The 22,083-nt window shown below is 45.8% G+C and overlaps 1 protein-coding gene across 4 annotated transcripts in view; it reads right to left on the minus strand.

Annotated features, from left to right (window-relative positions):
- Positions 1-22,083, minus strand: part of LOC142295354 (transmembrane protein 14A-like) — a 181,947-nt gene that overhangs the window by 27,140 nt on the left and 132,724 nt on the right. For 3 of the 4 annotated variants that reach the window (XM_075338457.1, XM_075338460.1, XM_075338459.1), the window contains exon 2: positions 3,113-3,192. In XM_075338457.1, the coding sequence (XP_075194572.1) occupies positions 3,113-3,192 (80 nt within the window). Of the gene's footprint in view, positions 1-3,112; positions 3,193-4,791; positions 4,976-22,083 lie in introns of all 4 variants that reach the window. The other variant, XM_075338458.1, reaches the window with a different exon arrangement.

Here is a 22,083-nt window from a genome sequence, read left to right on the forward strand (position 1 = left end):
GACGCATAAGGCTTTCATGTGATGTAACATTCGTTACCATAGAAACAAAAAAAGAATCACAAAAGCAAAAGACTTATCAGTAGCCCCTTGTACAGTCACATGTGGGTATTGCCAAGTTCAGCAGAAAATGTGACCCGTTTTGATGCCAGTTTTACCCATTTTCCAGTGTGAAAGTGTAAAATCTGAGGCTAAAACAAAATGCAATAATTTTCTCTTTACCGCCCAACAGTATAAAGTTCTGTGACATGTGGTGTCAATATACTTGTGTCGCCCTGGGCAAGCCAGGGGACACAGGTCACAACACCACCACACCCCACACTCCAGGTAGGCACATCACAGCTAACCAAAAATCCTTGTTGCCTTCCTCCAGAGGCTGATGATTCACACCAGGGGGTGGGCCAGGCGGTTGGCTCCGCCCACCTAGGAGATCACAGCTCTGGAGGCGGGAAGGACCAGGCAGTCAGCTCAGGGACGAGCTTGAGTAAACAGAGAGTAGCCCGGGCAGGGCAAGAGAACAGTCAGGGAGGAGGAAGTGGAAGGAGTGGAGGAGTAGCCCAGGCTGGGCTAAAGTAAACAGCAAGTGACAGTAAGAAAAGTGAAAGTAGAAAAGGAGGAAAGCAAGAAGTGGTGACAGAGCAGAGAGTGTGCAAGCCTGTGAGCCCAGCTTTGTGTAGGGCCAGAACAGCAAGGTCAGCGACGGCGGTGACTGTCTGGAGGGGGACCGTTTGGAAGTTCCTGGAAGGACCCCGTTGGCTGTGTGCCCGGTGGTCTGGAGCAGTCTTCCGAAGGACAGTCAGCACCAGGGCAGGGGCCTCTCGGACCCCGGCAAGGCTAGGAGTCGCCAAATTTGCCGAATCCGTCAGTGAAGGGGACGTAGATCCCCCAACAACCAAGTCCCGATTGACGGCAACAGCCCAACCTGAAGCAGAGAGACACCGCCACCGCCAAGGCACCAGTTTCTCAGGGCCAGCGCCTGCGGGCAAAGTGTAGAGCTCCTCCGGCCCAGATTGTAGTCGGGGAGCGGGTAACCGGAGGGAATCCACCGCTACCATCAGTCAAACATAGGTGCAAGGAAGAGGGACATCACCGTCAACTACCGGGAGTGCAGGTGCAGCCGTCTGTGGGACCGTCCTACCAGCCGTTTGGTTTACCGTACAAACTGTGTCCAAGTCTCAGGCTGAGTGAGTACCACGGTGCCGCAAGGCACAGCGCTGCCCCCGCGTCCCTGCACCCACCAGGCCCCGCACCTCACCACCCATCACCGGGCCCCGGGATCACCAACCCCTACCCACGGAGGGGCAACACAACACCTGGCTGCTCCGCATCACCATCCCCGGGATCCCCATCCAGAGCAGCGGTGGTGCAATCACCACAACCGTGGGTGGCGTCACGAACTATAACAATCCCCACACCCAACCACAATCCCCTTTCACTCACGGGCGAGGAGTGTCGCTCGAGAAACCCTGGGATCCGGCCCACAGCTCGAGCCACCACTGAGCAGCTGCCGGACCCGAGCAGAGGGGGTGAGCGCGGTGTGCTGACACCCTCCTCCCCGCCCGCGACATACTCACTGCACCCCTAGAGGAATTCATTGAGGGGTGTAGATGGTAAAATGTGGTCTACCACCTAAGAGGCTCTGGCAATGTGAGATGGCACCTCCAAACCATTCCAGCAAATTCGGCACTAGAATATGGCACTTCTTCCCTTCTGAGCTTTGTACTGTGCCTCAAAAGTAGTTTTCCACCACATATAGGATACCACTTCGTGTATCTGTACTCAGGAGAAATTGCACAACAAATTGTATGCAAAATTTGGGACTAAAGCAGTTTGTGGGGGGTTTTTTTTTTTTTAAGTTTTTATTGCTTCAAGATTCCTGTGAAGCGCCTAAAGGGTTAATAAACGTCTTGAATGTAGTTTTGAGCATCGCAGGGTGCAGTTTTTAAAATGGTGTCACTTTGGGTAATTTCTATTTTGTATCGTATCTATGTCAAAGGAGAAAAAAAAAAAAACAACCAAAGAAAAACACCACACTTGCTGGAATATATTGAAGCGTTCTAGAGTCATTAGAACAAAGTGATACTGGTCAGGAAAATGATAACAGGTTTGGGGATGAAGGGGTTAACAGGGGAGAGTTTAGAGTGCTACTGGCATGGTATAATAGGCTATTGTAGCTGGAAGATCTGGAGGTCATCATTACTACCTCAGGGATAGTAAGGGAGGCGCTCTCCCAGCCTCCTCAATGCTGCGATCAATATGGATTGCTGCATTTAGGGGGTTAATACAAACAGGGACTGGGAATTGTTTATCACTCTATTGCTGGACATGTTTGGACCGGTGTAATAAGAGCGCATGAAAACGCAACCGATTTTCATCCAGAAAACTCAGATTACACTGGGTAATAATAGAGGACAAATAATTGTTAAAGGGAACCTGTCACCAGATTTGGTGACTATAAGCTGCGGCCACCACCAGTGGTTGCTTATATACAGCATTCTAACATGCTGTATATAAGAGCCCAGGCCGCTGTGTAGAACGTAAAAATCACTTTATAATACTCACCTAACGGGCGGTGCGGTGTAGAACGGTCGAATTGGTGTCTCCGTTCTCTGGGTCCGGCGCCTGCTCTTTCGGCCATCTTTGTCCTCCTTCTGAAGCCTGTGTGCATGACGCTTCCTAAGTCACGCACACTAGCCGTCAATGAGGTCCTGTGCATGCGCACTTTGTTCTGCCCTGAGTAGGGCAGATCAAAGTATTGTAGTACACCTGCGCAGGACCTCAATGCCTTCTCATGTGCACGATGTAGGACATGTCATTGCATCCAGGCTTTAGAAGGAGGAGGACAAAGATGGCCAAAAGAGGAGGCGCCGGACCCGGAGAATGGAGACACCCATCCGACCAATCTGCACCATACCGCCTGTTAGGTGAGTATTATAAAGTGATTTTTACGTGATTTTTATATTTTAAGAGCCCACTGGTGGTGGCCGCAGCTTATAGTTGCGAAATCTGACCGGTTCCTTTCAAGGCAATTATCTCTGTAGGCAAGAGCCCCTTAATGTGTAGAAGGCTATTTCAGAGTAACAAAAACATTAATATGTATTTATATTGCTCTTACCTTTACGGGAAAATCCCATGAAGCCCCCAGCAATCAACATGGATGCATATCCAAAACCAAACCAGTCTATGGCCATGATTCTGGAAAGATAAAAAGATATGAGCATTTTACCAGTATTTCTGGACAGAATATGGCACAATTAGTCATCTGATACAGTGCATGTGTCAGCAGATTGCTGTATGTTTTTACTCCATAGTGGGTAGGAGAAACTTGCATTTCCCACCCAGATATGAGAAAAAGCCAATGCCAAGCAAACACCCCTGATGGCCACCCACAATAAGGGTTATTCAGACGAAGTCCTTTTCAATCCCACTTTAAATAAGCTAGTGAAAGACTTCTGAAATATCATCCAAATGCTGCTTATTTTTTCCATCCAAACTTGAATCAAAGTGGGGGTCTCAGTCTCCCCCCCCCCTAAACTTGAACCATGGTCAATTCTTTCAGTGGTGATTGCAACACTTCATCTATTTAACTTAATGGAAAACATTCTGCCAACATTTTTAGATTTGTCTGCACCAAAATCCAAAATGTGCAAATACCCCAAGGCTATGTTCAGATGTAGCGTTTTAACGGTGTTTTCAGCAGCCAAAACCTGCTTTTAGGACTAAAAAACACTGCATTCAAAATGGCCATTTTCAGGTTTTGTGGGGGTGCAGATTACTTGTGCTTTGTCTAAAAGTGCAAGTTAAAAAGTTTTATTCACCAAAATGTTTCAAAAAGACTTATACAAAAAAAAACAAACAAAAACACCCCACAAAACACAACCCAAAAAACCCCCAAAACTTGTGCATGCAATTTCTGTAATCACGTAGATTTGAGGTACTGTGAAAAGCAGCTTTTAATTTGCAGAAATAAAAAAGCAGCAAAAATGCCGTTTGTGAACATAGCCTTGGAGACTTCACTGAGATGTCAGTGATTTTTCATGTACACAACCAGATCAGCGCTTAATCAGTGGGTGAAAACATGATAAAGGACATGTACCGAGTCCCACAAACAGGTGACAGCAGTTTTCTAAAATGGATGAGTGTATGGATTGATGAAGATCTATGGCTCCAGCACACATGTGAATGCAGCCGCCATAGCAGCCATAGTGGTGGACGCTCAGTGGGGTCTTTGTGCTGCCAGCTTCTCTACTGAGCGTACACCACATTCATTCAGCGCCATGAACATGGCATGATTACAGATCAATAAATGTAATTTTCTTCATTACAGACGTCCGTTACTTTTATTTTGTATAAAAACATGGAGATCAGTGTTTGATCAGTTTTTACTATTAGCGTTTCATCTGTAATTTTTACTGATGAAAAAGTAAAAAGCTTCTACTATACTTTGCAATATTAATCACCACACACCATTATTTTCACTGACCCATAGACTATTGCTGGTTATTTTTTATGTGTAGTGTGGATCAAAAATGGGCATGTCCCTGTAATTTATTTTGCAGGGACATGGTCTGCATAAACAGCACATACATGGGAAGAGCCCCGTAGATTAGTGGGTGCATGTTCTATGTGAAAAACGGACGGCTGAATGTAGCCTAAGAAGTGCGGTGGTCCTTCCTATATTATTGCCAGGATATCCATTCCTCTGTATTTCTAATTAAAACTAAAGAGGGGGGGGAGGGAATGACAACATCTCCATATCAAAATCGTAACACACAAGGCGTGTTTCGAACATACAATTTTTTTTCTCCTGTCTTCATGTGGATACTGGCCACAGGTTTTCCGTGCACATGATTAATGGAACCCGCATGGCTGAAGTGGTGAGCTGATACAATATATACAATTTTTTCCTTATAATCTTCCTGAAGGTGTCAATCAGGATTCTACAAACAAGTCAATCCAGTGTAATTCTTTATTTGGTCTATAGTGAAAGGAAATATAGAATATTAAAATATTTCTTATAATTATTATAATTATTTCTGCAAGAAAAGCACATTTTTTTTCAATGAAGCTAACATTTAATTAAGCAGAAATACACTCTATACATTGTTAATGTGGTAAATGAATATTCTAGCGGCAAACATCTGTTTTTTAATGTAATATCTACATAAGTGTATAGAGGCCCATTTCCAGCAACCACCACTTCAGTGTTCTAATGGTACATTGTGTTTGCTAACTGTGTTAGAAGGCTGATGGATGTTTAGAGATCCCTTGAAAATCCTTGTGCAAATATCTTAGCACAGCTGAAAACAGTTTTGCTGATTAGAGAAGCTATTAAACGGACCTTCCTTTGAGCTAGTTGAGAATCTGGAGCATTACATTTGTTGGTTCCATTAAACTCTCAAAATGGCCAGAAAGAGAACTTTCATGTGGAACTCGAAAGTCTATTCTTGTTCTTAGAAATTAAGGATATTCCATGCAAGAAATTTCAAAGAAACTGAAGATTTCCTACAACGGTGTGTACTACTTCCTTCAGAGGAGAGCACAAACAGGCTCTAACCAGAGTAGAAGGAGAAGTGGGAGGACACGCTGCACAACTGAGCAACAAGACAAGTACATTAGAGTCTCTAGTTTGAGACAGGTCCTCAACTGTCAGTTTCATTAACTAGTGAAGAAAAACCAAAAAGCCAGCACTAAATGTGCACTTCAGCACTAAAAATTCCAGTGTGGTTTGCAAATTCCTTCTGTTGCCATCAAAATTCATGTTGGTGCCTGTTCACACACAGCCACCGCCCCCTGGTCCATAGGCATCATTATTTAAGCACCACCTGCCTGAGGCTGTTCCGCCCTTCATCCATGCTTGCTGGTCTGGCACTGTGAGGGCCAGTTCTTACATTGTGCTGGTGTGTGTGGTTCTGCCACACACACTGGCACCTGGGCTGCCTTTATTCGCAGTTGTCAGTCCTTGCAGCATGTGAGCGGTTCTGACATTCCCCAGGTAAGTGGTGTTCTTATATGGTCCTGTTCAAGTCATTATATGAGACCTTATGGTACGATATTAATTTATAACATAGTGTAGGGACCCCCCTATAGAGATTTGCCGTGACGGGGCAGGGGGGCTCAAATCATTGATCAATAATTTGCAAAAAATCTCATTGAATTGTTACAGTAGGAATGAATTTGTGAATTTTACACTTTTTATTTTTTCATTGTTGCATGCCATTCATGAGCAATGCTGGCTCCCCTCTTCTTTTCATTAACTAGTACCCGCAAAACACCAGTGTCAACGTCTACAGTGAAGAGGCGACTCTCCCCTGAAGGCCAGCATACCAAAAACAAAGCCATATATGAGACTGGCTAATAAAAGGCAAAGATTAATATGGGCAAAAGAACCCAGACATTGGACAGAGGAAGATTGGAAAAAAGTGTTATGGACAGACGAATCGAAGTTTGAGGTGTTTGGATCACACAGAACAACATTTGGGTCATTCCACATCAAGTGGACCAGTTTTAAAAATCGTTCCCACTCGACCTTCTCTGATTTTGTTGAAAATTTCTAAGGATGTACATGTATGTTTGTAAAGAGGTTCTGTACATTTTTAGGGCCAGATCTCAAATACATTGGGCACTGTTAACCTTTCACTGGATGTTCCACCAAGCCTGCGGCTTCAGCTAAGAGGATTTTGCAAACTTTGGCACATAGCCATTAGAGTTGATGCTGAAATTTGGCATACTAGCTCAACTTTTGCTGCTAAACATGATAAAATTATTACCAGCTATGACAAAACAATATTTCGGCCGCAATTTTGTGTCAAAGTAGCTTGTAAAACGTGTCTCATAAAATGTATGTCTAACTTTGCCCATATATAACTCAAGACCAAAAACCAATAGTAACTGGTGCTTTGCCCTGTACACCAAACATCTAGATGACTTTGCATTGCTGCAATATCACGGTCAAAGCACATGTATTTGTGGAAATATTCACACCCACATATGATGACAAACTTTAAAAAAATGAATTTTACCTATTTTTAGGTCAAATTTCTCAAAAAGGGTACCCCTAAAATATATTAATTCTGATATCATTAGAAAGAGCACATTTTTCTCTACAAGGATCATTGTTTGTTTTTTTGGAGTCTCTCAGCTTAAGAAAAGAAAAATGCTACTGAACATGGTGTTATTTATTAATACGCAATGAATGGTAACTACACTATTCAAACCCTTGCGTTGGTCCATAGTGGTTATACCACAACCAATTCCCTAAGAATTGGTATTATAATCCTATTAAGAATTGTAATAATGCTGTCTTTCGAGAATTGGCAGCCCCATCGCCTAGGAGCCATGGCCGATAGCCGTGCAAGGCCAGCCGCGGCCGTCTCTTTATCGCAGGTTCCGAAGCCTGAGGGTGGGTGTCTTTGCCTAGGATCCCAAGCCTAATATTGGGTATCTTTTGTTGGTTCCCAAGCTATAATGTTCAGTCTAAATGGTCTGGAATAGTTGCTTCAGCAATGGATCTGCAGCCCAGTACAAAAATTTCAAACATTTTCTCAGCTTGTGCCACCACAATGCTGATTTCAATATCAGCGTTGAATGGAATTTTTTTGGTACCAGTCATGGAAAGTCGCCCTGTGATGGGATTGAAGGGACAGCAAAGAGGTTGGCAGCTTGTGACACCTCAAACAATGCAAAGAAAACAAGTTCATAATCAAACAATACTAATATTTTAGCTCAGGAAGAGTTAAGAAATCAAAATTTTGTGGACCAACCATGATTTTTATTCACAGCTTTCATGCATCTTGGAATGCTTTCCACCAGTCTTTCACACTGCTTTTGGGTGACGTTATGCCATTCCTGGTGCAAAAATGTAAGCAGTTCTTCTTTATATTATGGCATGTGACTATCCATCGTTCTCTTGATTACATTCCAGAGGTTTTCAATGGGGTTCAGGTCTGGAGATTTTGATGTAGTAGTCCTTCATCCACACATTGATTGACCTAGCTGTGTGGCATGGTGCATTGTCCTGCTGGAAAAACCAGTCCTCAGAGTTGGGGAACATTGACTAGGCAGAAGGAAGCAACTGTTTTACCAACTATAACACACACATGCAGACCCAGAACAGTACAGAGTGAGAAAGGGAGGTGAGAAAGGGAGGAATTATATGGATGTTGTCATGGGTTCTGGAAAAAACGGCTACCGGTAAGTAACCTTGGTGTTTTCCTTTCACCCATGACAGCACCAGGTGAGAGATTTTCAGAGAATAAACTTATTAGGGAGGGATCACAGCCTCACGCTAGGTCCAACCGAGTGTGTCAGAAAAAAAAAAAAAAGACTGCGGCCCTGCAGACCTGGTCAATAGATACCTGCGCTATCTCAGCCCAGGAGGTAGACACATTTGGTGGAATGTGCCCGTATGTCATCAGGGATGGCAGCACCACTATATGAGTAGGCTAAAGCAATGGCCTCCCTAATCCACCTAGAGATATTACTCTTTGACACCCAAAAACCTTTCCTACTACCCTGAAAGGCTATAAATAAAGATTGTGTTGTCCTCACACTATGTTTTACTGATATGTTTTGTAGTAGGGCTCTCTTAACATCTAGCGTATGGAATCTGCATCCCCCTGGATTTGTGGGATGGCTGCAAAAGGAGGGCAGAACTATTTCCTGCGTCCTGATCCAGCTTATCATCGAATATCTGAGTATAGGGATGAAATACCGATAAGGCTTGTTAGTCACTGACCCTATGATCAAGGTAACTAACAAAATTGTCTTTAACCCCTTCACCCCCGGCCACTAAAACACCCTAATGACCGGGCCATTTTTTGCAATTCTGACCAGTGTCACTTTGACAGGTTATAACTCTGGAACGCTTCAATGGATCCTGGCGATTCTGAGATTGTTTTTTCGTGACATATTGTACTTCATGTCAGTGGTAAATTTAGGCCGATATTTTTTGCGTTTATTTGTGAAAATTTAGGAAATTTGGCGAAAATTTTGAAAATTTCGCAATTTTCAAACTTTGAAAATTTATGCCCATAAATCTGAGAGATATGTCACACAAAATAGTTACTAAATAACATTTCCCACTTGTGTACTTTACATCAGCGCAATTTTCGAAACAAATTTTTTTTCCGTTAGGAAGTTAGAAGGGGTCAAAGGTCATCAGCAAATTCTCATTTTTCCAACAAAATTTACAAAATAATTTTTTTAGGGACCACATTACATTTGAGGTGACTTTGAGAGGCCTAGGTGACAGAAAATACCCAAAAGTGACCCCATTCTAAAAACTACACCCCTCACACTGCTCAAAACCACATCCAATAAGTTTATTAACCCTTTAGGTGCTTCACAGGAACCAAAGCAATGTGGAAGGAAAAAATGAAAATTTTACTTTTTAAACACAAAAATGTTACTTTAGCCATAAAATTTTCATTTTTACAAGGGAGAAAAGAGAAAGTACACTCTACAATTTATTGTGCATTTTTTCCTGAGTACGCTGATACCCCATATGTGGTAAAAATCAATTGTTTGGGCGCACGGCAGAGCTCGGAAGGGAAGGAGCGCCATTTGAATTTTTGAACGCAAAATTAGCTGCACTCATTAGCGGACGCCATGTCGGGTTTGAAGACCCCCTGAGGTGCCTAACCAATGGAGCTCCCCCACAAGTGACCCCATTTTGGAAACTAGAGCCCTCAAATAATTGTTCTAGATGTTTGGTGAGCACTTTGAACCCCTGGGGGCTTCACAGAAGTTTATAGCGTTGAGCCGTGAAAAGAAAAAAAAATTTTTTTTTACCACAAAACGGTTGCTTCAACTAGGTAGCTTTTTTTTTCACAAGGGTATCAGGAAAAAATGCACCATAAAATGTATTGTGCATTTTCTCCTGAGTACGCAGATACCTCATATGTGGTGGAAATCAAATGTTTGGACACACAGCAGAGCTCGGAAGGCAAGGAGCGCCATTTGAATTTTTGAGTGCAAAATTAGCTGCACCTGTTAGCGGACGCCATGTCGGGTTTGAAGACCCCCTGAGGTGCCTAAACAATGGAGCTCCCCCACAAGTGACCCCATTTTGGAAACTAGAGCCCTCAAATAATTGTTCTAGATGTTTGGTGAGCACTTTGAACACCTGGGGGCTTCACAGAAGTTTATAGCGTTGAGCCGTGAAAAGAAAAAAATTTTTTTTTACAACAAAACGGTTGCTTCAACTAGGTAGCTTTTTTTTTCACAAGGGTAACAGGAAAAAATGCAACATAAAATGTATTGTGCATTTTCTCCTGAGTACGCAGATACCTCATATGTGGTGGAAAGTAATTGTTTGGGCGCATGGCGGGGCTCAGAAGAGAAGGAGCACCATTTGACAGCAAAATTGGTTGGAATCATTAGCGGACGCCATGTCACGTTTGGAGACCCCCTATGGTGCCTAAACAGTGGAGATCCCCCACAAGTGACACCATTTTGGAAACTAGAGCCCTCAAATAATTTTTCTAGATGTTTGGTGAGCACTTTGAACACCTGGGGGCTTCACAGAAGTTTATAGCGTTGAGCCGTGAAAAGAAAAATTTATTTTTTTACCACAAAACGGTTGCTTCAACTAGGTAGCTTTTTTTTTCACAAGGGTAACAGGAAAAAATGCACCATAAAATGTATTGTGCAATTTCTCCTGAGTACGCAGATACCTCATATGTGGTGGAAAGTAATTGTTTGAGCGCATGGCGGGGCTCAGAAGAGAAGGAGCGCCATTTGACTTTTCAAACGCACAGACGCAGTGCACTGATCGGCCGCTGCAGGACGCACGGTCGGATGCGATAAAAAAAAGCGTCGGGGATACGAAAAAAAAAAGTCATGCCAAAAATTGACCATGGATGCAGATACGTTATGTGCATCCCTGATCAGCGCTTGGCGGGATGCACGGACGGATGCGATACAAAAAGCCTCGCAAATACGGAAAAACGTCACGCCAAAAATTGAGCAGGGATGCCGATCCGTTATCTGCATCCCTAATCAGCGCTCGGCGGGACGCATGGACGGATGTGATACAAAAAGCGTCGTGAATACGGAAAAAAGTCACGCCAAAAACTGACCACGGATGCAGATCCGTTATCTGCATCCCTGATCAGCGCTCGGCGGGACGCACGGACGGATGCGATACAAAAAGCGTCGTGAATACGGAAAAAAGTCACGCCAAAAATTGACCATGGATGCCGATCCGTTATGTGCATCCCTGATCAGCGCTTGGCGGGACGCACGGACGGATGCGATACAAAAAGCGTTGGGGATATGGAAAAAAAAGTCACGCCAAAAATTGACCATGGATGCCGATCCGTTATCTGCATCCCTGATCAGCGCTTGGCGGGACGCACGGACGGATGAGGTGTAAAAATGGACAGGGGATAAGGAAAAAAAAAAAAAAGTTATACTCACAGTACCCAGAGGACTAGCAGGAGGATCACTGACCAGAAGAGCTGCAGAGGAACAGATGGCAGAGAGATGGACAGCTTTACAGGAGCAGCAGGCAGATCAGCAGAATGCCCAGGAAGGACCCAGCGATGGACGCAGATGTGATCAGGCCGGTGAAGACAGGTAAGAGGACGTCGGGGGAGAGCAGAGGGGGAGAGGGGGGGTTGAGAGCAGAGGGGGGGTTGAGAGCAGAGGGGGGGTTGAGAGCAGAGGGGGGGTTGAGAGCAGAGGGGGGGGGGGAGCAGAGGGGGAGGGGGGGAGAGCAGAGGGGGAGGGGGGAGAGCAGAGGCGGAGACCGGAGAGGGAGCTGCAGAAGCAGAATAGAGATAATGGGGGAGGCAGTCAGATCGCGGGGGGAGCAGATCGGGATGTGGGGGGGGGGGGTTGGGGGGAGCAGATCGCGGGGGGGGGGCACGGCAGGGGCTATCACGGCAGCGCGCAGGGGCACCACGGGAGCGCGCACGGGCTGCAAGGTGAGCACAGTACTCACGTGCAGCAGCAGCGGTGACCTCAGCTACGGCGGCGGCGGCAGCAGCAGCGGTGGCGTGGTACCACAAGTACCAGCCACTGCACGCTGCAGACATGTTGGGGGAGGGCTCGCAGGCCAGCACAGGCCTGGGGAGGGCGGCCACCGGCAGATCAGACCGCCCCACTGCACACTGATTGGAGCGATCGTGCTATGACGCGCAATCGCTCCAATCAGTGCTGCAGGGGCTGGGGGCGGCATGTTTGAGGTCCACCTATGATATGCTGCAGCAGCTGCGGCATCTCATAGCTGGATTTCACAGGATCGCACTAATTCGGGCATTATTTTTGCCGAAATTAGTGCGATCGATGTGGTTGGCGGTTCAGATTTGAACAGCCAATCACATCGATCGTCGATAGGGGGTGGCGATGCCGCCCCCCTGGGGTCAAGCAAAGGTCCCCTGCTGTAATAAACAGTAGGGGACATCATTTGAAAGCCGTTGCTATGGCCACGGCAATCAAATGAAGTTTAGGCAGTAAAATTACGTCCCTGGTCGTTAAGTCACGTTAAAATAGGACGTAATTTTACTGCCCGCGGTCGTGAAGGGGTTAATGTTAACTTTAGGATGATTTCGGCAATGGGCTCAAAGGGATGACCTGTGAGGGCGTCCAAAACTAAAATTTAGATCCCACGGTGGAACTTTAGGTATGACTATTGGTCTAGTCCTATCGCAAGGTTTAATAAACCTTTTAACCCATTGGTTAGCTGCCAGGTTACAGTTGTATAGGGCCCCTAAGGCAGAAACATGAAACCTTTAGAGTGTTTACCGCTAGCCCTAGGTCAAAACCCCTCTGCAGGAATTCTAAAAAATGTATGGAATAGGAACCTCTACACCCAAGGGTCTATTTGCAAATGGAAAGAACTCATGGCACACTCTCCCATAGATTTTTGTGGCAACTAGCTTCCGGCTCTTTAGCAATGTAGGGACCAGGTTAGAGGAGAACCCCTTGCGCATCAGCAAAGACCTCTCAAGTTCCATGCTGTAAAATGGAACCCCTTCTCCTGTCCGTGGAATACTGGTCCCTGCACTAAAAGTTCCGGAATCTCCATCAGAACCCATAGATCCGTGACTGACATTGTCCTCAGGAGAGAGAACCATGGCTTCTTGGGCCAGAAGGGGGCGCTGAGAAGGATTATCGCCTGATCTTTCCTGATTTTCTGTATAAAACGGTCGGTAGCATGACAATTGGGGGAAAGGCATAGGACAGCTTTAAAGTCCATGGAAACAGAAGTGCATCCACAGCGTAGGGCTGGTCTGCCGGGTTTAGAGAACAGAACTGGTCTACCTGCCTGTTTAGTCTGGTGGCAAACAAGTCTATCTGCGGTGTTCCACACAGAGTCACTATCTGCTGAAAGATCCATGGATTCAAGGCCCATTCTCCTTGATGCAATTGATGGTGACTGAGGTAAATCTGCCGTAGTGAGAAGACACTTTATGTGCAGAGCCGAGAGGGAGAGGAGATTCTGCTCAGCTCAGTGGAAAAGACTGTAGGATGCTTGCATGAGAGATGGGGACCTTTTGCCCCCTTTGTGGTTTATGTATGAGCCTATGGATTGATTGTCCAAAATTACTCAAACATGTTGCCCCTGGAGGAGGGGAAAAAAGGATTTCAGTGCTCGTTCCACTGCCCATAGCTCCCTGAGGTTTGAGGGCTGCACTGCTTATTGTGCCGACCACGAGCCCTGGGATATCTGTTTGTGGAGGGGAGCTCCCCAGCCGGACTGGCCGGCATCAGTAGTAACCACTTTCTGATCCTGCGAAAGCCATGGAACTCTCACGGACAAGTTGTCTATGGATGTCCACCATAGCAGGGAATTCCTGACTGCCAAGGATAGAGTGACTTCCCCTTCCAAATGTTCTCCTAATGTTTTTGGGCAGACAGCATTTGCCATTGAAACCCCTCGAGTGGATCTGGGCCCATGGAACTGCTGGAAAGCAGGAAGTCATAGTGCCCAACAGAGACACAGCTTTTCTTAGAGACATTTTAGGATGGCGTATTGTCTTCAGGGCCAACTCCGATACCTTCAGTATTTTCTCTGCTGGCACATGGCATAACTGACACTTCGAGTCTAGTGTGAGACCGAGAAATGTTTGAATTGTAACTGGTTCTAATTTCGATTTTTCGAGATTCACAATCCATCCTAGGTTTTCCAGGACCATCTAGAGCAGTGTTTCTCAACTCCAGTCCTCAAGACCCACCAACAGATCATGTTTTCAGGTTTTCCTCAAGCAGGCTTTCAGGATTTCCTTAAAGTTGCACAGGTGATTGAATTATTCCGTGTCTAATATCGAGGAAAACCTAAAAACATGATCTGTTGGTGGGTCTTGAGGACTGGAGTTGAGAAACACTGATCTAGAGGTACTGCAGGTGTTTTGCACATTGTTGTTTGGAGTTGCCAATCACCAGGAAGTCGTCTAGATAGGGAACAAGCAGCACATTCTGGATTCGCAAGTGAGCCGTCATCTCCTCTACTATTTTTGTGAAAATCCTTGAGGCGATAGACAGCCCGAAAGGAAGCGGTGTGAACTGAAAATGGCGTAGTTTGTTTAGGATGAAAAGCACCACTTGGAGAAACCGTTGGTATTTTTGATGGCTGGGGACATGATAATAGGCGGCCCTGAGGTCTATCACTGCCATATAACAGTTGCGGACAGCTTTATAGCTGACTGAACGGATTCCATCTTGAATGGATAATTCTGAATAAATCGGTTGATATGTTTGAGGTTGATTATGTTTCGGAAAGAACCATCCGGTTTTCTTATGAGAAAAAGAGGGGAGTAGAATCCCTTCCCTCTTTCTGAAAGTGGAACCTCGCAAAGGACGTGCTTGTCCAGTAATCCCATGATTTCCTATTCCAGAGCCTGCTGTTCTTCCAGTGACCTCTGAAGAGGCGTTATGATGAAATGCTGCGGGGGAGAAATTGCAACATGAGACCATCTTTTACTATAGCCCGCACATAATTTGAGGAAATACTTTCCCATGCTCTCAGAAAAGGAGAAAGGCGTCCCCCTACTTGGTAGCCTGGCGTTATTGAGATGACTTCTTTGAGGAGGCGGTGGAGCCACCGAACATGAATCCTGTCTCTCGTCTGGGCTTGTGTTCCCATTTTTGATTATCCGGAGATTTGCCCCTACTGAATCTTCATCTCCGAAAGGAAGAACAAGAAGAGCCTGAGTGGAACCTAGGGAAGGACCTCTTGCTACCCAATGCTTTTTTCAGCGCATCTTCCAGCGGTTTGCCGAAAAGGGAACTGACCGCCACATGGTACTGAACACAATTTATGTTTGGTTTGAGGGTCCCCCAGACAACCCTTCAACCATAATGCCCTTCTGGCCAAATTAGACAATCTTGCAGAACAGGCTCCCAACCTAATAGAGTCAGCTGATGAGTCAACAAGGAATGCTGCCGCTCCTTGCAGTAGTGGTAATTTAGAAAGAATTTGCTCCCGAGGAGTTTTATCTTTCAGCTGATCGCCAAGTTATTGCAGCCAGATCATTAAAGCACGGGCTGTGCAGGTACTGGCTATAGCAGGCTTCAAACTTGCTGCTGACGTCTCCCACAAGTGCTTAAGACAGCCATCTGCTTTCTTGTCTACACTCCCTGACAGACGTTCTGTTGCTTATCCATGTTATGTAAATAAAAGCTTATAACCTGACTTTAAATTCATCCATTGGTTTTATAAATTACTCAAACCCTCCCAAATTTGGTTTAGGTTATGAAAATAAAGTTGCTGCAAAGCTGAAATATTGATCATTTAATGAACACAGAAAGGTCAGATTTTGGCAAGACAAAAGTTTTGTCACCCACAGAAAGTAAATAATTAACTTCTAATACAAAGATATGTTGCATAACATTGGTGAATGAAGTTGTGGTGCTATTAGAGCCATATTTAATATTGTGTGCGACTTCCATGAGCTTGAAGGACTGCATCCATGCTGTTCAACAATGATTAATACAATTTATTGATGAAGTCATCCAGAATAGCAAAGAATGCAGTCTTACATGCCTCCCAGAGTTCATCTAGATTCTTTGGTTTTTGTCTTCCAAGCTTCCTCTTTCATCCTACCCCAAACATGCTCAATGATGTTCATGTTGGGTGACTTGGCTGGCTAGTCCTTAAGCACCTTGATCTTCTTTGCCAGGAGGAACTTTGTTGTAGAGATGGATGTATGAGATGGAGCACCATCCTGCTGCAGAATTTGATCCCTTTTATGATTGGGAATGTAAGAGGTAGCTAATACGTCTTGATATTTTAGGCTACTGATATTGCCTTCCACCTTGCAAATGTTTCGCACACCCCCATACTGAATGTAACCCCAGACCATGATCTTTCCACCACCAAATGTAACTGTTTTCTGGGTGTATTTTGGATCCATACAAGCTCCGGTAGGTCTCCTGCAGTATTTGCGGCGGCTGTGGTGTAATTCAACTGAAGATTCATCAGAGAAATCCACCTTCTGCCACTTGTCCAGCGTCCATCTGTTTAGCAGGCTGTGGGACACGGTATTTTAATTGCCTTTTGTTTAGGGCTGACTTCTGGGCACTGATTTGACCATGGAGGCCATTTCAAGACAGAATCCTACAAACAGTTCTAGTTGACACAGGAACATGAGGTGACCAGGCCTGTTCGAGCTCTGCTGCAGTGGAAGAGGGGCTGGCTTTGCATTTTCTAACAAACGTTCCTCCTGAGCAGTTGTCTTGCGGGGTCTGCCGGACCTGGGCTTGTCAAAAACATCTCCAGTCTCTTCAAATCTATTTTTAATTCTTTGTACTTGATGCGGAGACACATTAAAAGGTGCCAGCCACCTCTGCAGTGGATCTGGTCTTCAGCCTCTTGATAATCAAGGCTTTGGTCGCAGGGTGGATTTTTGGCATGTTGTCAGAGGTCAAGTTGCTGTTCAAGTGACGGTCTGGGGTGCTGGGTTTCTTTTTATACACACCCACTAATTAAGCAATCATTTAGTGAGCCAGGTGAGGATGTAAACTAGGATTGAATGACAAAGGAATTCAGCTCCCCCACTCCAAGTCTCCAGGCCTTCTCACTGCAGCACGGACAATCAGTCGGGCAGCTGCAAGCATGTAAGATGAGATCCAGCGCAGAAAGGAAGGCACTCTTCAATATAAATTTCCATATGGTTTATTCCATGTGCACACATGTGAAGGTAGGTACAGACAGCCCCTAGGCAGGGGAAAAAATGACTAGCGACGCGTTTCGACCGTATTACACGGTCTTAGTCCATGTAATACAGTCGAAACGCGTCGCTATTCATTTTTTCCCCTGCCTAGGGGCTGTCTGTACCTACCTTCACATGTGTGCACATGGAATAAACGATATGGAAATTTATATTGAAGAGTGCCTTCCTTTCTGCGCTGATCTCATCTTACTTGTAAACTAGGATTGGGTGCATTATATGACAAGGCGACAAAACTTTTGTCTTGCCAAAACTGAACCTTTCTGTGTTCATTAAATGATCAATATTTCATCTTTGCAGCAACTTTATTTTCATAACCTAAACCAAATTTGGGAGGGTTTCTGCTTTCAAAATAGTAATTTATAAAATCAATGGATGAATTTAAAGTCAGGTTATAAGCTTTTATTTACATAACATGGATAAGCAACAGAACGTCTGTCAGGGAGTGTAGAGGGTCTTTTAAATGTTCCAGAATCCTCCAGGGGGAAGGCCCGCTCTCTTAGATTTCGCCACCGCAGCATCGATCCTCGGGGCTTTATCCCATATTGCCGTCTTCTCATCATCAAAAGGATATTTCCTTTTTGAGGAGGAGGGGAGAGCTCCTGCCTTGTCGGGACACTTTCACTCTTTTTGGATAAGTGATTCAATCTTAGTGTTTACCGGGAAGGTACACTTCTTTTTATCCTCTAATCCTCCAAACATAACATCTTCAAGGGATCTGGGGGATTTCTCATCCATTAGGCCCATAGTCGCTCTGACTGCCTTAACCAGATTCCCAACTTCATCAACTGGGAAGCACGGCCTGCCTCCCATATCACTATCTGAGGATGAATAGTCTGAGTGTGGAGTAGCACTGCACGAGGCGGAAGAAATGGAGTCAGAGTCTATTGTCTTTGACCTCTTCTTCTTCAAGGAATCTTATTCCTCAGATGTGATGACTGACCTAAGGTCCGCCGAGAACCCTGGAGTTTCCTCTGCAACTGTGCTAAGGATGCATGCCGCACACAATCATTTCTGCCACACTGAGCGGCTCTCGGCATAGAGGACATTCTATTATTCTTTTTTGATGTGGATTTTTTTTTTGAGCCTCTGTAAGGCAGAACCCCCCCCCCAAAAAAAAAAACAACACTGGAAAATCACAAGGGACCTATGGAGGCGACATTCACGAAGATCACTCACCCAACATAGTAGATGAAGGGTACCGGGTCTGGAGACTGCGTCGGAACATCCACAGGTCTCACGGAAGCTGCGGAGCCGCGGGAGGATCTGCTCTTCTGGCTGCCATGGCTGGGGTCGGCTTGCTTCACTAGAACGACTACTGTCCTTACGTACATGCTGCCGGCACGCCAGAGAGTGCTGCTGCCTTTCTGCATCAGTCACGGAATATAGCTTACAGCATAAGCACCTGTCAGCCAGTGTTACTCTAAAGGCTGCTTTACACGCGTCGATATCTCGTGTGATCGCATTTGCGATCGCACCCGCCCCCATCGTTTGTGCGGCACGGGCAATTTGTTGCCCGTGTCGCACAAAGTCAGTAACCCCCGTCACATGTACTTACCTCCCGAACGACCTCGCTGTGGGCGGCGAACATCCACTTCCTGAAGGGAAAGGGACGTTCGGCGTCACAGCGACGTCACACAGCGGCCGGCCAATAGAAGCGGAGGGGCGGAGATGAACGGGACATAAACATCACGCTCACCTCCTTCCTTCCGCATTGCCGGCGGGATGCAGGTAAGCTGCAGTTCATCGTTCCCAGGGTGTCACACGGAGCGATGTGTGCTGCCTCGGGAACCAGGGCTGTGGAGTCGGTAAGCCAAACCTTCGACTCCGACTCCGACTCCTCAAATTCTCTTGCACCGACTCAGACTCAGACTCAGACTCAGACTCAGACTCAGACTCAGACTCAGACTCAGACTCAGACTCAGACTCAGACTCAGACTCAGACTCAGACTCAGACTCAGACTCAGACTCAGACTCCTACATATATTGCTTATAGTTAGGTGAAAAATTTATTGTAGTACATGAATATGTGTATGTGAACATCAGACATTTAATAATTTTTATGATACAATAATCAAGATATTTGGATAGAACATAAAATATATTTATTGGAATACAACTTTAGAACACAAAAAACTGTAATAAATTGTAAATATGTAATACACTATGTAATATACAGTAGATTACATATATATCTTGTGTGTGTATATACACTGTGTATATATAATATATATATATATATATATATATTTTACATATTTACAATTTATTAGTTTTTTGTGTTCTAAAGTTGTATTCCAATAAATATTTTATGTTCTATCCAAATATCTTGATTATTGTATCATAAAAACAATTAAATGTCTGATGTTCACATTGTACTACAATAAATTTTTCACTTAAATATAAGCATTATACTAAATGTTATTATTTAGTAAAATATTCAGCACATTCTGCATTGCACTCCTGTCCCCAATTTATTATATATTTTAGGAGTCGGAGTCGGTGCATTTTATACCGACTCCGACTCCGACTCCACCAAAATGAGCTCCGACTCCGACTCCACGACTCCGACTCCGACTCCACAGCCCTGTCGGGAACAATGAGCAACCGGCACGCAGAAGGACGTTCGATTTTTTGAAAATGAGCGACGTGTCAATGAGCAACGATAAGGTGAGTATTTTTGCTCGTTCACACTCGCTCGTAGCTGTCACACGCTACGATATGTCAAACGATGCCGGATGTGCGTCACTTACGACGTGACCCCGACGACATATCGTTTGATATATCGTAGCGTGTAAAGCCTGCTTAAGGGTACGCTCACACGAGCGTGAAAACCGGACGAGTGCAATGCGAGAAAATCTCGCATTGCACTCGGACCTATGTTAGTCAATGAGGGAGAGCAGTTAGTCAGCTTTTCTCACATCCAGATTCTGGATGCGAGAAAAGTGGCAGCATGCTGCGATTTTCTGCTAGAGCCGTATCCCTCGCACCCATTCAAGTGAATGGGTGCAAGAGATACATCGGACTGCACTCGGATGTTATCCCAGTGCAGTGCGATATACGCACAGGCTGACAATGGAGGAGAGAGGTGGGGGGGCATTAACCCATCCCTCTCCTCCGCAGCGCGCGTCCTCAGCTTCACAGCTGTGACCTGATTGCAGGATCGGGTCACAGTCGCATGACACTCTGCTCACGCTCGCAGCAGAGCGTGAGTCATTAGCATATTGCATCCGATGCGATAGCATTGGATGCCAAACGCTCGTCTGAGTCCAGCCTAATAGGGATCCTCCGCCTTCTGGTCCCATATGGCTCCTCCCCCCTTCACCACGCTCCCAGCGGTGTCCGGATAGTTGACGCCACCCGCCATTTCCTCCCTGTTACACCACCACATATGCCGCTGTATGGTGCGCCATCTTCTTTTGGCGCGCTCTTGCATGACATCATGCGAGCACGTTTCTTTTTCCCTCGCATGCTCCTCGCGCATCAGAGTGCGCCCAACAGCACCCAGAAGGCCTATAGCAAGCAGGGGAGCGCAAGGGGGAGGATGGAGCGGCGGTCCGAGACCCATGGGATTGTTCCTGCCGCACACCAAGTCCCCTAAGGGTTAATGGACTGCGCTTCCAACCCCGAACAACGGTGCCACAGGACTCGCCTTGTAAGTAGAGGCCTCTTCTGGCCAAAATCTTCTTGCTTCATACCGCAGTATTTCAGGAACAAGGTCTCCCAACAAGTACAGGAAACCAACTGAAGAAGGGGAGAGGTACCGCCCTTTTATTTCAGAATGGTTTCCTGTCCTTGCTGGGCGGATCCCTCTCTTACATGGTGCTGTCATGGGTGAAGGGAAAAGGTGCTTCTTTTCATGCGTTTTTGCATGCTTTATTTCATGCTTTTTTTGTCATGGCAACCGTGGGTGTTCAAGCGCTGTACCCCCGTGCTCGCCGCTGAGTCTCCAGCTGATGTTACAGATGGGACCGGGCTCTCTGCTCGGAGCGGTGCCCACACTGCTCCTGGCAATTTAACTCCCTGAATGCTGCAATCAGTGCGATCGCAGCAGTCAGAAGGCAGGGAGAAAGACCTCTTACCTCTCCCTGGCGATTGGGTCCCTGGAAATAGATCACGGGGCACGATCGCTGCCATAGCAACCCTGGGTCATCCCCATGACGACCCAGACTTACTGAACTATGGAACGCCTCAAGGCACCTACGTCACCAGACTTCCCTTCAGCAAGGTCCCGTGGTAAAAACCACGAGGCATAGGTGCAGGGAACCCTAGTGACGTCGCAAGGTGAATCGCGTTCATGATGGTGGATCTGTAGGAAATCCCGGTGATCCACCGGCACGAACGCGATTTACCTTGTGACGTCACTCAGGTTACCTGTGGTCACAGGTAAACGTCCAGCAATGATCGTCCCTAACCTGAGTGATGTCACCGCTGATCGCGGCTCATTCTCTGCCTGCAGTTACAGTGTTCGGTCATGTTCCATGATTGCATGCTGTAATTTCAGATGTAGCAGAGCTGGAATCGTGGTGGGACCTCATGTGGATTATGTCGGACCTTCAGGGGTGTTGTTGGGGTTCATAAAGTGGTTAATGAGGATGTTTCTTTTATTTCAAATACAGGATGTTTCCGGTGTTTATGTTTATTTACTTTCACTTACAGATTAGTGATGAGGGGTGTCAGACACCTGCCATAAATAATCTAGAACTTATTGACAGCTGTGGGCTGTTATTAACCTCTTATATTATCCCGATTGCCACCGCACCAGTGCAATCGGGAAGTGGTGGGTGAAGCACCAGGCTTGACACATCTAATCGATGCGACAATCCTAGGCAGCTGAAGGTTGCTATTCTTAGCCTGGAGGATCCCAATAACCATGGGACTCCCCAGGCTGAGAATATCAGCCCCCACC

The sequence above is a fragment of the Anomaloglossus baeobatrachus genome, chromosome 3 (genome assembly GCF_048569485.1).
Source record: "Anomaloglossus baeobatrachus isolate aAnoBae1 chromosome 3, aAnoBae1.hap1, whole genome shotgun sequence".
In the NCBI taxonomy this organism is placed as follows: Eukaryota; Metazoa; Chordata; class Amphibia; order Anura; family Aromobatidae; genus Anomaloglossus; species Anomaloglossus baeobatrachus.